Consider the following 13,848-nt stretch of genomic DNA (forward strand, 5'->3'; position numbering starts at 1 on the left):
CACGGCGCTAGCTCATTGGCCGTCAGCGTTGTCAGTACGAAGCTGCCCAGAATTGGTGGGGAGGGAAGAGGGTAGGAAAAGGAGCGTGGGGAACGTGTGGTTGCCCTAGAAGTGTGAAGAATTTTGCAATCGGCCTCAGCAAGGAGGCCTGGGTAAAAGGAGGAGGAGCCAGGAGGCGTTGGGAAGGGACCCGGGAGTTCCGGGCACTCCCGCAGTCCCAACGGGGGGGCAGAACCTAAAAAGTGAAGCCACGCCCCCCACGGGTCGTCTGTGAGTTTACGAGCAACCATCGAGCGCAGTGGAGGACTTGGCCGTCTAGAGTGGCCCAGGACGGCGCGTTCCTAGCGCGTTTCCGTTTCCGTTTGGATATTGGCGGTTGTTGAGCATCATGGCAACCGTGGTAAGTCTCTGCGTGCGGAGGGCTGAGGAACGAACCAGCCCTCCCAAGTCTGAAGGAGGAGGCGGTGGGTCTGGGCTCTTGTATCTGAGCGGAGAGGAAGCTGGAGGCCTGGGGTCGGGGTCTGAGGGAGGGGCCGGGGGCCTGGACTCCCGGGTCTGAGGGAGGATGCCGGGGGCCTGGGCTCCGGGTCAGAGAGAGGAGGCCGGGGGCTGGACTCCCGGGTCTGAGGGAGGGAGCCGGGGGCTGGACTCCCCGGTCTGAGGGAGGGCCCGCGGGCTGGACTCCCGGGTCTGAAGGAGGATGCCGGGGGCCTGGACTCCCGGGTCAGAGAGAGGAGTCCGGGGGCTGGACTCCCGGGTCTGAGGGAGGGAGCTGGGGGCTGGACTCCCGGGTCTGAAGGAGGATGCCGGGTCTGAAGGAGGATGCCGGGGGCCTGGACTCCCGGGTCAGAGAGAGGAGTCCGGGGGCTGGACTCCCGGGTCTGAGGAAGGGAGCTGGGGGCTGGACTCCCGGGTCTGAAGGAGGATGCCGGGGGCCTGGACTCCCGGGTCTGAGGGAGGGGGCCGGGGACTGGACTCCCCGGTCTGAGGGAGGGGGCCGGGGGCTGGACTCCCCGGTCTGAGGGAGGGGCCGGGGGCTGGACTCCCCGGTCTGAGGGAGGGGCGGGGGCTGGACTCCCCGGTCTGAGGGAGGGGCCCGTGGGCTGGACTCCTGCGTCAGAGAGAGGAGGCTGGGGACCCGGACTCTCAGGTCTGAGGGAGAAGGAAAGATGCTGGTTGTTCCTGTATCCTGGGTTCAAGTTGATATTTGCCGCTTACTGATCAGATCCGACCCCACTCTGTAACAGAAACTCCAACTTCCAATCCTCTAGGCACAATCAACAGCTAGTTCTGCACTCCTTTGCCCTAAAGTCTGACGAGGTTTCTGTTATCTTGTATTCCAAGCCATCCAGGAGCCCTGGTTGTCACCCTCCAATTCTCCTATCTCCCCTCAGCCCTGGACTACCGCTAATCTACTTTATGGATTTGTCTGTTCTGGGTGTTCTATATAAATGGAATCCTACACTATGTGACCTTTTGTGTCTGGCTTCTTTTCCTTTCTTGAAGGGACACTGGGAGCTGGTTTTCCAAGTCTGCCTGTTTTGTAGCATGTAGCAATGCATCGTTTCTTTTTTGTGGCTAATATTCCATTGTATGGATAGCCTGCATTTTGTTTTCCCACTCATCAAGTGATGTATATTTTGGGTTGTTGACACTTTTTTTTTTTTTTTAAAAGATTTATTTATTTATTTATTTATACAAGCACTGGGTACAGTCAGAAGCACGGGAGGGCGACAGAATTCACCAGAGCCAGAGAGGGGAGTAGAGAGGCAGAAGGACAGAGGTACACTGCTGAAGGGAGCAGCAGGCGGCAGGAAAGGTCTGCGCGCCATGTGGGACCCTCCTTCTGTGGCCAGTGAGCAGGCGGGGATTGAACCAGCGCTGCAGAGGCTGTGGGCAGCCTCGCAACCCAGCGCTCAACTGCTACACCACGGGGGAGGCCCTGTTGACACTTTTTTGCTGTCAGTTATGAACATTCGTGGGTGAGGGTAAGGAAGCTCTGGAGGTATCCCAAATGATGTTTACTCTCTCCTCCTTTATGAGAAGGGAGGGAAGCTGACTCCTCTGGGAGACCTGAGGACATAGGAGCCCTTCTCGCTTGCTTTTTGAATGAGCCCCAAATTTCAGTACCTCATTCATTCAAACCTCAAACCTTGAGCCCTGGAGGGAACAAGCCAGATTCAGGCCAGGCCCTGCGTGAGATTCACACCCACTGAACCAGGAATCTTTTTTTTTTTTTTTTTTTTTTTTTTTTATAGAGGCATGTTTTCTTTCTTTCTTTCTTTATTTGTTTGTTTGTTTGTTTATACATGCACTGGGTACAGTCAGAAGCGCGGGAGGGTGAGAGAATTCACCAGAGCCAGAGCGGGGAGCAGAGCAGGCAGAAGGACCGAAGTACACTGCTGAGGGGAGCAGCGGGCGGCAGGAGAGGTCTGCACGCCATGTGGGACCCTCCTCCGGTGGCTGGGGAGCAGCCGGGGATCGAACCGGCGCCGCAGAGGCCGCGGGCAGCTTCGCAACCCAGCGCCCAACCGCTGCGCCACCGGGGAGGCCCTGAACCAGGAATCTTGATGCAGCTGTCTCCCTTGTGAATGTCACATTACACTGGGCCTTGACTTGCAAGGGAGGCCATTCTATCTGGACATCAAGACCCTAGAACTATCCCTGTAGGAACAGAGGTCAAGGAGAGCCTCCTTTAGTGAGGGAGAGGAGAACCTGAACTTGGGGACCAGCACATGCAAAAACCTATGGCCAAATAATGCAAAAGGTCCTGGTGAATATTCAGGGCTGGACTATGTCCAGCTTTGTGTTGGTGTTCTTATGGGGGGCAGGGAAAGTTCGTTATCAGATGATTCCTGGGCTCAAATACGTGCTAGATCCTGGGGACAGAGCTGTGATTAGACTGATACCGATCGTATCTTGCTGGGACACTGTCAGGGGGTCAGGCAACCACCTAATTGCTTGGTTGATGACAACAGAGAAGGGTAGGAGTGACTGGTATTATTGGCATGCCTGTGTGGAGAAAGAGTAGAAAGGACTTTGTCATGGGAGGCCAGCAGAGAGACAGAGGAGGACTTGGTGACAACAAGGCTCTTATGATAAATCTTTTTTCCTCCCAGACAGCCACAACCAAAGTCCCAGAGATCCGGGATGTGACAAGGATTGAGCGGATTGGTGAGTGTGGATGGGGAGAAGATCCTAACTCTGCCTACCCAGGGCAGCCTTGGCAAAGCCAGCCTGCCCAGGATCCCCCAAGGCAGCCAGCTCACCATCTCCCTATTTCATGGGGGAGGACCCTGAGTTCCAGAGTAGGGTTAGATGGCATGTGGGCGGCTACATCGAACCCCAGCCCCAGTACTGTGCTACTGTCTTAACTAGCTAAGGCACTCCTGGGTGTTCTGGCCTCCTGCATGGAAGTCATTTAAGTGGCCACTGCTGACTATTTAGTGGTGAGTTCTGAACTGAACGTCCCATGCACCCGGCACACACGGCATTAGTTCCTGAGGGCAGACGCCAGCTCCCCTCATTCGTAACCTAGCACAGCACCTGACAGAGCAGATGTTCAATAGATAACCATCAAATACATGCGTCTGTGCCCCACTGAATCCTAAGTAACCTCACAAGATGTGGATTGTATGTCATCCAGTTTTTAGCTGAAATAGCCGAGACTCAGAGCAGTCAGTTACTGGCCCTGGCTTGCACAGAGTGAGCTGAGAGTTCCAGAAGCTGGTGTTTAGTGGGGCAAGCTGCCTTCACAAAGAGATTTTCTTGTGGGGACAAAACTACCCTCTCTCATTCACATTCATTCATTCAGTGCCTCCAGAAGAGGCAGTTAAGGGCTTTGTGGCTGTGAACCTGGGTTCTGGACGCACACTGCAGGTGCCCCTTCCCACCTGTGTGTTGAGGGACTAGTTGCTCCCTGTGCCTCAATTTCCTTACTTGCCAAACCACGGGGATAGTTGAAGTCATCAGGTAATCCACATAAAACAGTTAACATACAGAGACCGTGTCCAGGTTTTCAACTGTTAAAGAACTGGGTATTGCTAAGATCAGTAGAGAGTAGCTGCCCTTAGTGCCTTCCCTTGAGGTGCTCACAGTCTACTGCAGCGGTTGACCTACCTCTTCTCAAAGGGTCAGATAGTAAACCACCTTTCTGGTGAGGAAAGCACTCTGTTGCTGTGCCACAGCAGCTATGGACAGTAGGTAAATGAATGGGTGTGACTGGTCCCATAAAACTTTATTTACAAAAACAAGTGGCTGGCCCACAAGCTAGTGTTTGCCTGTGTTTGGCTGTGTGGTCTTGGACCAGAGACCTGCCCTAACAGCCACTCCCCACATCCATGTCAGCGTGGGCCTGCGGCACTGCTGAAGCCCGGAAGCAGCCCAGCCTCAGAGTACTTGAGACTTTTGTATCTCAGGGTTACGTGGAATGAAATTAGAACCAGCCAGGCCACTTAGGCCATAAACACAATGCCACTGTGCTCCTTAACCCCCTGCCAGGGGCCGGATGCAATTACCTTAACTGGGTCTCAGTAACTTTGGTCCTGCTCCAGTGTATCCAAGGAAAGAGCCACCTCTGAGCACTTAACCTTGTCTAGTCACCCTCCCAGTGAGGTGGGGATTCGGGGCTGCACTGGGCCAAGGAGAAAACCAGGACTCAGGAGTAAACTCCTCACCTCAGACCACGCGTTGCCACGAGTTGGCCAGTAACCGTGTCTTCTGCTTCTTTCCCACACACAGGCGCTCACTCCCACATCCGTGGGCTGGGGCTGGACGATGCCTTGGAGCCCCGGCAGGTAGAGCAGATGGAGATGGGCTGGGACGGCTCTTCTGTGAGACCTAGGGTGGGGGTCCCCCAGGTCTCCAGGAGGTGTGGGGACTTCCTCTCCTGCCTGAGGAAGAACAGCTTGGGTGCCATAGTATAGATGTTGGAGACCTGTTGGCTACATATTTATGAAATTGAGCCCCATGTCACATGGAGTGTTACTGGTCTTAAAACATTGGGATAGAAAAGGCTTTTTGGGGGCCTCCCTGGTGGCACAGGGGTTAAAGACACAGCACTATCAAGCTATCGCCTGTCACTCTGGCAAAAGTTCAATCCCCGGCCAGGAAGCTAACCCACATGGTGCTGCTCCCCTCAGCAGTGTATTTTAGTAGACCTGCCTGTTCTGCTCCCCACTCTGTCTCTGGTGAATCCTCCCACTCACACATCTCTGGCCTCAGACCAGTTTTGTATGCATAAATAAATAAAAATCTTTAAAAAAAAAAAAAAAGGAAAGAAAAGGCTTTTTTGGCTTTTCCTCAAAGTCCCAGCCTACAACGTGTACTTTAATCTCACTAGCCGGAAGGTAGTAGAAATGCAGTGGTTGACCAGGAGAGATTACAGAGTATGCTCCTTGCCTCCCACCCCACAGGCTTCCCAGGGCATGGTGGGGCAGCTGGCGGCCCGGCGGGCAGCCGGCGTGGTGCTGGAGATGATCCGGGAAGGGAAGATTGCCGGGCGAGCGGTCCTCATCGCAGGGCAGCCAGGCACCGGGAAGACGGCCATCGCCATGGGTAAGAGGCCGCTCGGGGCAGGTGATCCCTTCAGCATGTCAGCCAGGCTTAACAGACAGCCAGCGTGGCCGCGGCTTAACTACTCAGGGTCATTCACTAGCAGGTTGGCTGTTTTAGCAGCTGCATGGTCTTCACCCACCTGCCTCAGTGGCCGCTGCTTGTTCCAGGTCAGGGTCACCTCCTGTTCCCAGAGGGTTGCTTATGCGCCAGCCTTCCCCCCCATGCTCCATGTACGAGGAAGGAGAAAGGAATGTTATGTTTTCATTGGACCACTGCTGCTTAACTGATTTGGGGTTGTGGAGAAATAACGGCAAAGGGGAAGATGAGCACTGGCTAGGCAGACAGCGGTCTCTCGTAATCCACTAGCAATTTGCAGTCTGTTTACTCACACTTCTCCTTCATCGTCCTTGTTGAAAGCCTAGCCATCCCTAGGCAGACTTCTCCCTTGTTGAACTTTTCCCTCATCTCCCTTTCACCATGTGCTCAACTGAGGGGCCAGGCAGCGAGACTGAAGCTAAAGCAGCTTTTATTCAGGTGTGCCTGTGTGGCAAACCCTGGGCCAGACACAGGACTCAGATGTTTCTGGAGCTTCCATTGGGGGGTGAAGCGTGGGTGGCCATGGACCTTTTTAGGATGCTGTGTGCTCTGAGGGACAGAAGAGGCTCCTGACCCCAATGGGGGAGAGGAAGGAGGAATGGGGCAACAGTTGTCAGGAGGAGCTTCCCAGATCGGTGTGTCCCTGAGCTGAGACTTGCAGAATGTCTGGGAGTCTGGACAGATAATCGGGAGCAGGATATCCAGCTCAGTGTGGCATACGCCTGAGCCAGGAGGAGTTCCCACCTCACTGACGGTTCTAGGGGTCTTGACTCAGAGCTCAGCAGAACCTTCTGGAAGGGGATCTGGGAGAGGGGCTCTGTACTCAGTAATTGCATAAACAGTCCCCCTGTCCACCAACCCCATGTCCCAGGCCTTAACGTAGGCCCCTGCCCAGCCTGGCTCCACACCAGGTGACAGGTCAGTGATGATGACTAGCTCAAACCTGCCCTCCTGTCGTTGCCCGTGTCAGGTGCTGTTAAGTGAGGCAGCAAACTCTAGAGCCATCATTCTTAACTCTTCTGTCAGCCCCTTGGACTCCACCCCTTCCTGCTCAGCACCCCCAAGCTCTGAGGCCAGGCAGGCCTTAGAGGTTGGGAGACAGGCTCAGGGCAATGTGGGGTTCTAATCCTGCCACCTGTGTAGGCCTTGGCCCTTGGGCTGCTCTCCTGCCTGGTGAAGAACAGCTGGGGTGCCACAGTATAGATGTTGGGGACCTCTTGTAAAGGCCACCCCCACCCACCCAGACCACTTCCTCCCCAGGCATGGCACAGGCCCTCGGCCCTGACACACCATTCACAGCCATCGCCGGCAGCGAGATCTTCTCCCTGGAGATGAGCAAGACAGAGGCGCTGACGCAGGCCTTCCGGAGGTCCATCGGCGTTCGTATTAAGTAAGCCCAGGCTGGGGTGTGGTGCCAGCTCCCAGCCACCTAGGGATAATCTCTTGTGTTGGCATCTGGTCCTGTGCACACAGGCTCATGGGACTCAGCGTCTCTGAGGGCCTCTGCTCAGATCTGTTCTCTGGCTAGGGAGGAGACGGAGATCATCGAAGGGGAGGTGGTGGAGATCCAGATTGACCGGCCGGCAACAGGCACAGTGAGTCTGCTTCTGAGTCTAGACCACCTCCTGGACTGGAGGGTGGGGAGATTGGGTCCACAGTGAGGTCAGAACCCCATGGAACTTTCCAGGTACCGTTGGCGCCATCTGCTTGCTTGTGGTAGGGGTTCTGCTGAGTTAACAGTGGGTTAACCATCCGTAAGGAACAGCCTGAACAGACAAAACCAGGTGATGGAATGATGAGAGAGAAGATCTGGAGATTTCTCGTTAATTCCTTCCAATTTGTCTTAAAAACCTGTTCTGTGGGGTTTATACAGTTTAGCCTTGAAAGGTGGTTCCCTCCAGCTTAACGTGATCCTGTGATTACCTCTTTTTTTTTTTTCAGACTTAAGAATGTTTTTAATCTTTTTTGTTGTAAAATAAAACAGATAAAAATACAAAGAAACAGGTCCAATAAGCATGTCGTCTAAGGATAAAGCTGATACCTCCTCTTACCTCCTTTCTAGAACACCCCAAACCTCCCCGCCACTACCCTTCCCTGTAAACATTCAAGTTTCTTTAGAGTTTTATTCCCCAGCCGTGCGTTCTTAGTGTAGCTTGCATTACACTTTTTAAAATTTGGTTTCATAGTCCCATTTGCCTGTCAGCTCTTTCTTTGCCTTGCCGTTTAGCTCTCGACTTCTCTTTTTTTCCTAATTGAGGTAAAGTCACATAACAAAGTTAATTGTCAGTGTTTGTTAGTTCGTATCTTTTGTTAGCCCAAACACAGTTACTCATCCTCTGGTTTGCTAAAACGATCGGTCAGACAACCTGTGCCACAGGGATCTCATCAAAGCGGCCAGCCACAGAACCTCCAGCCCACGTCCACTGAGGGGTGCCCCGACCTAGGTGGCTGATGGTACCATTCCCGGCCACCTGCTAATATTTCGGGACCGCCAGCTCCTTCCTCTAACTCTTGCGGGGGTGGTGTGAGACTTCTTCCATTTCTGAGCGCCGCCACACGTCTCAAGACCGGGTGGAGAGGGGACGTGTGTGGTGGCATATGCTGGACGTTCGTGTCCTCGTTGCCAGCAGAGATCAGTCTGCCGGCCAGGAGGAACGCGTTCCTTCTCCTGGGTCTTGGCCTATATGTTTTCTTTTGTGGCCGAGGGCTCAAACTGGACAGTGACAGTCTTTCCAGGAAGGGTTTTCATGAAAATCTGCATCTTGGAGGTTCTACTTGAGGCTGAGGGGTAGGGGAGACAGGACACAGGCCGAGGGTGATGGCTTGGCCACCGGCCTGAAAGCACACCGGCCAGCTGCTTTTTTTTTTTTTTTTTACTATTTAAAATATTTTTTAATGACAACACTGCCTCACCATCTTTAATCGGAAACTGAATTAGGACTTAATTGCTTCGTGGCCCAGAGGGTTTAGGGCCTCCGCACTGCTGATTCCCCAGGGCTCTCGAGGCACCTGAGGATGTCCTTGCAGCAGCCTCAGAGCCTAGAGTCTTACAGCGAAGGTCTGACTACCTGCAGTCGTGATTTCCCTGAGGGGGGTGTCCTCATGGACTCGGGAAGTATGTGCTTTTTCTAGCTCAGGCATCTTTATTATATCTTTTCCCCAATATGGACATCTCTTTTTACTTTATTCTGGTGACAGCGTGCAGCTTTTGAGTGCACTGTGGGTCCCACCGAGGCGTTCATGATCTGCAGGAGAAGGCTTTGTCTGAAGCACTTTGTCTGGGGTCCTTGACCCAAATCTGTGCTGTACACATGAGAGACTCCACACTTTCTGTCACAGTCTGTGGTCACCCTGGGGAGGAGGGTCTCTGAACTACTGACACATCCCTGTCATGTGCGGTGACTGTTCTCTCTTGAGGCCACTGAGGGGGCGCCGAGCACTTTAAAGTGGCCATTGATGGGATTTATTTGCATCCTCCCAGTTTGTGTGATTGCTCCCTACCTGGTTCCAAGATATTTGCATTACTCCCTACCAGGACATTTGCATCACCCCAGCCCTTCTTCCTCCTCACCTCCCACCCCCAGCCCCTAATCTGCTTTGTGAATGAGTGGGTTTGCCCGTCAGGATGTCTCATAGAGATGGAGTCCTGCAATGTGGGACATATTGTGTATCTGGCTCCTTGTATTGGCAGGTATTTGCAAGGTTCTTCCCTGTTGGTAGTACTCTTAAACCAGATGTTCCAGCTGTTCCTACAGCTCTAGCTACATAGAAGGAAACATAACCCAGCCCCATCGACCTGGCACAGTCACCCTCTGTTTCTAGGTCCTGTGACCTGGACGCCCTTCTCTTTGCTCACACATTGCAAGTGCAGCGTCCATCTCCTTGCACACTCAGCCCCGTCAGCGGCCTCCTGACTTGATTCAGCTGTCAGCACTGTTGAATATTGATGGTCAGGTTAGGAGGGGGACTACCCCAAAAGAGTTCTTTAAGTTAGATTTCGATTACAGAAGAGATCCATGGATATCTCCTCCCTCTGAAAATCTCCTGCCTCTGAAAACCCCAACCCCCGTTCACTCCAATCATTTTCTCCTGCCACCTGCCCCACACAAGGAATGACTCACCCAGGAAACAATTCAGGGGAAGGAGAGATCCTTGGAGATGCCAGGAAGAGCCTGGAAAATATCCACTGCTTATCTGGTGCCAAAGGGGTGGGGCATTTTTGTTTTCTTAGCTGTATTTAGCTTGGGTCTGTTTCCTAGTTCAGAGATCAACAAAAACAAAACACCTTGTATTGGGGTATAAAAAAGCATGAATGTTAAGAATGTCACCCCATTGGGCATTTGGTGGGACTTTCTCTTTTAGGTATTCACTTGCCTCTTGTGTTTTCTTAGTAATAGCTTTGTGGGGGTGCCCATGACCTTCAGGAAGTGGCGCACACCCAAAGTGTATACTAGGCAGCTTCCTGTCACAGCAGTGACCATCTCCCTCCTCAAAGCTTCCCTGCCCCCTTTGAAGCTGCGTGAGGGAGACATCAGGCCCTCTGAGCCCCTTCCTTGGCATGTTCCCCCTCCAGGGCTCCAAGGTGGGCAAGCTAACCCTCAAGACCACGGAGATGGAGACCATCTATGACCTGGGCACAAAGATGATCGAGTCCCTGACCAAGGACAAGGTCCAGGCTGGGTGAGCAGCGGAGCCCGCACCAGGTGTCTGGGTCAGGGGCTGGAGCCTCTTTCTCACTCCCACCCGCCCTCCCTGCAGGGATGTGATCACCATCGATAAGGCCACGGGCAAGATCTCCAAGCTGGGCCGCTCCTTCACACGTGCCCGGGACTATGATGCCATGGGCTCCCAGGTGGGCCCTGCGCTGGGGGTGTCCTCCCTCCGGGCCCCAGGGGGGCCATCTCCTACATGACCCTTAGGTCGTCACTATGATTCTGGGTCTGTGGTGTTCCCAGTTCTTCCCTCTACCACCTTGGACAGCTGGGCACTTTGCTCAAGGTTTCTGAGTCTCCCAAGAGCCCCCATATCTTCCAACCCTCTTGAGCACCCCAGTCCTGACGCCCTCTCACGCATGACTACCTCTGAGGGGGTTTCTGGATAACCCCCATCCAGACTCCCAACTCCATTCCAGAGAGCCCCAAACTCCCCAGACCAAGCTCCCAGTGGTTTTCCCCGCAGCCCTTCACGCCCTTTGTCTCCACCCCACCCTGTAGACCAAGTTCGTGCAGTGCCCAGACGGGGAGCTCCAGAAACGCAAGGAGGTGGTGCACACCGTGTCCCTGCATGAGATCGACGTCATCAACTCCCGCACCCAGGGCTTCCTGGCTCTTTTTTCGGGTGAGACTCGCCCTCTCCAGCCTGGCAGCTCCCCCCACACTCACCTGCGCCTGTGGCTTCCCCTCCCTCCCATGAGCACGGTCTCCCCCTTTTCCTCCCTCACCTGTGCTAGCCATCTCTGTTCTCCGTCTCTGGGTGCGGCTTGTCCACGGTGCCACATGCAGTGTTGTCTGAGGCCCTGTCAGGAGATCTGATGGGATGTGTTCTGCCCGCTTCCTCCTGTGGGCTCTGTCTCTTCCTCTTGGAGGGTCAGTTCAGACACCCCGGCCCTCCTGTCAATTTACCGCTCGGCTCTTGGCCTCTCTTTCCTCTGTCCCCAGCGTCCATCTTTGTCTTTGCCCACCTTTGGCCCTGGATCCTCTGACACCCCCACTCCTCACCTCTGTAGGTGACACGGGCGAGATCAAATCAGAAGTCCGGGAGCAGATCAATGCCAAGGTGGCCGAATGGCGTGAGGAGGGCAAAGCAGAGATTATCCCCGGGGTGAGTATCACCCAGACTGGCAGCTGGGAAGAGGGGCGTGGGTGTGGAGTTTGACATAACCCCCTCATGGCTCGCAGGTGCTGTTCATCGACGAGGTCCACATGCTGGACATCGAGAGCTTCTCCTTCCTCAACCGGGCTCTGGAGAGTGACATGGCACCTGTTCTCATCATGGCTACCAACCGCGGCATCACCCGGTAAGCTGCGCCTTAGATCCCAGGGGAAAACAGATGCTGGCGGCGGGTCTGGCCACAGGGGAAACAGGCCTTGTCTGTTGAGCACCATGTTGGACCGGGCATGGGCTTAATAGCTGTGACACCACGGCTACCCCCCAGGACAGTGGCCTACACAAGACCGTGCTCTGCCCTTAGACTAGGTAAGCCAGGCCTGATCTTTGGGGCAGGCAGGCGACGCTGCTCCACAGGGCATCCAGGGCCTGTGTTCTTTGTTTCCCTGTTCCTATAGCACCTAATGCTGCAGTTCCCAAACTGCCCAGGCACCCCTGGGTGCAGCAGGAGACACGAGAGCATGGTGAGATATTTAGGAGCACAGCGTTGTGTGTCAGGCGCTGCATAATCCACTCCGATAGGGGGCTGTTGGTTGCGCCTGCAGCCTGAACGGGCCACTATATACTAAATACGTTGCCTGTAAACCCGCACATACAGCCAGGTTACATATTGACTGGTTGACAAAGTCGCGCTGGCTCCTGAGTGTTGGTAACCACTTCCGAGAGCGGAGCTACAGGGGCGACGAGGACTGGCGGTGTCCTGGTGGCTGCCCTGGACTGGGCCAGGTGTGGCTGGAACTGGACCGGCACCATCCTTTCCTGGTGGAGCTTGGTGTCTGGCAGGAAGTGGGACCTTGATCCCGTAATACCTGGCATGGATACCTGGCTAAGGACAGCCAGCTCCACCGGGCAGTGACGCAGGGGGCTGGGGGGGACAGCCTGTGCGGGCAGGCAATGACGCCAGCCATGAGCTGAAGGTTAAGTGGCATTTGGCCCAGTGAGTGGGCGGGGGTGCTCTGAGAGGAAATGGAGAGCCGAGCCGCCTTGCTGGGCATCACCCTGACAGCCCCCTCTGCTCCTCTGCAGCATCCGGGGCACCAGCTACCAGAGCCCCCACGGCATCCCCATCGACCTACTGGACCGACTGCTCATCGTCTCCACCTCTCCCTACAGCGAGAAGGACACGAAGCAGATCCTCCGCATCCGGTGCGGGCAGAGCCGAGCTGCGGGCCTGCGGGGTGGGCTGGTGTCCTTCCTGTTTGACAAATCTGACAAAAGAGGGGAGGTCACTGGGTTGGGCAGATGGCTTTGGCCTGTGGTCCAGGGCGGGTGCCCCGAGGGGAGTGTAGGAGAGGTACTCAGGAGTGAGCCCTGGGTGGTGGGGGTTTGGGAGGTAGGGCTGTCAGGGCTGGGCCTAGCCCGTGCCTCAGTGGTCCTTCGAATGCCGCGTCCTGTGGTTGGAGGACGCAGGCTCCATGTGTCCTCCAGGGAAAAGGGTCAGGGTTCCAGCTGGCCGAGGCCTGGCCCTGACTGAAACACCACCCCCGCCTGCCCACAGGTGTGAGGAGGAAGATGTAGAGATGAGTGAGGACGCCTACACGGTGCTGACCCGCATCGGTCTGGAGACCTCCCTGCGCTACGCCATCCAGCTCATCACGGCCGCCAGCCTGGTGTGCCGGAAGCGCAAGGTCAGCCAGCTGAGTAAGCCCCCAGGCGTGACCCACCCACCACCCCATCTCCCCAAGGGCTTTGAGTGGTGATTACATCTAGTCCAGCACTGAGGCTCTCAAAGGCAGGAACCATCTGGCAACTGAGTGCTGCAGTTGAATGCGTTTTATAGGGGAAGAAACTGAGGGATGGAGAGGTGGGCCCAGGTGGTGACTGAGGCAGGGTTTGGACCCAAGCTGTCTGGCCCCCAAGGGCCCCCTTACTCCTGGAGGGGCCCCACTGAGTGTCACCACCCCATCAGGGCACAGAGGTGCAGGTGGATGACATCAAACGGGTTTACTCGCTCTTCCTGGACGAGTCCCGCTCCACGCAGTACATGAAGGAATACCAGGACGCCTTCCTCTTCAACGAGCTCAGTGAGTGTCCCTGCTCACCCAGCCCCAGGGCCGCCCAGCCCCGAGGAGGAGGGATCCTTGCCTGGAAAGCGGAGGCCCTGCGCTCCGGGCCACACTGACCTTGTGGCCTTCCTTCTCCCCACAGAAGGTGAAACCATGGACACCTCTTGAGCTGATGCTACCCTCGCCCCCCCCCCAGCCCCCGTTTTCTACCAGAGTGACTTTATATAAAATGATTCTGAAACTGGATCCACTGAGTGAGTGTGTGTATGAGAGAGAGAGAGAGAGAGAGAGAGAGAGCGAGAAG

General features: G+C 55.2%; 1 protein-coding gene across 1 annotated transcript; it reads left to right on the forward strand.

The window, feature by feature from the left end:
• The first annotated feature begins 44 nt into the window (after window positions 1-44).
• On the forward strand, window positions 45-13,808 carry RUVBL2 (RuvB like AAA ATPase 2). Its single transcript, XM_037516961.2, has 15 exons — window positions 45-400; window positions 3,120-3,174; window positions 4,741-4,796; window positions 5,415-5,556; window positions 6,913-7,042; window positions 7,181-7,247; window positions 10,226-10,332; window positions 10,411-10,504; window positions 10,866-10,989; window positions 11,378-11,472; window positions 11,550-11,668; window positions 12,565-12,684; window positions 13,037-13,166; window positions 13,448-13,562; window positions 13,687-13,808. Exons 1-15 carry the CDS (start codon window positions 389-391, stop codon window positions 13,710-13,712), a joined length of 1,392 nt encoding a protein of 463 aa, XP_037372858.1. The 5' UTR covers window positions 45-388; the 3' UTR covers window positions 13,713-13,808.
• Window positions 13,809-13,848: the final 40 nt, after the last annotated feature.

Source organism: Talpa occidentalis, unplaced genomic scaffold, assembly GCF_014898055.3.
Source record: "Talpa occidentalis isolate TD23 unplaced genomic scaffold, MPIMG_talOcc4v2.1 talOcc4.17, whole genome shotgun sequence".
Classification (NCBI taxonomy): Eukaryota; Metazoa; Chordata; class Mammalia; order Eulipotyphla; family Talpidae; genus Talpa; species Talpa occidentalis.

Excerpts from the sequence above, each read along its gene's own strand:
- RUVBL2 (XM_037516961.2), top strand. Across the intron at positions 5,557-6,912 it reads GAAGACGGCCATCGCCATGG|GCATGGCACAGGCCCTCGGC; the intron begins GTAAGAGGCCGC and ends CTTCCTCCCCAG. Across the intron at positions 11,473-11,549 it reads AAGCAGAGATTATCCCCGGG|GTGCTGTTCATCGACGAGGT; the intron begins GTGAGTATCACC and ends CATGGCTCGCAG.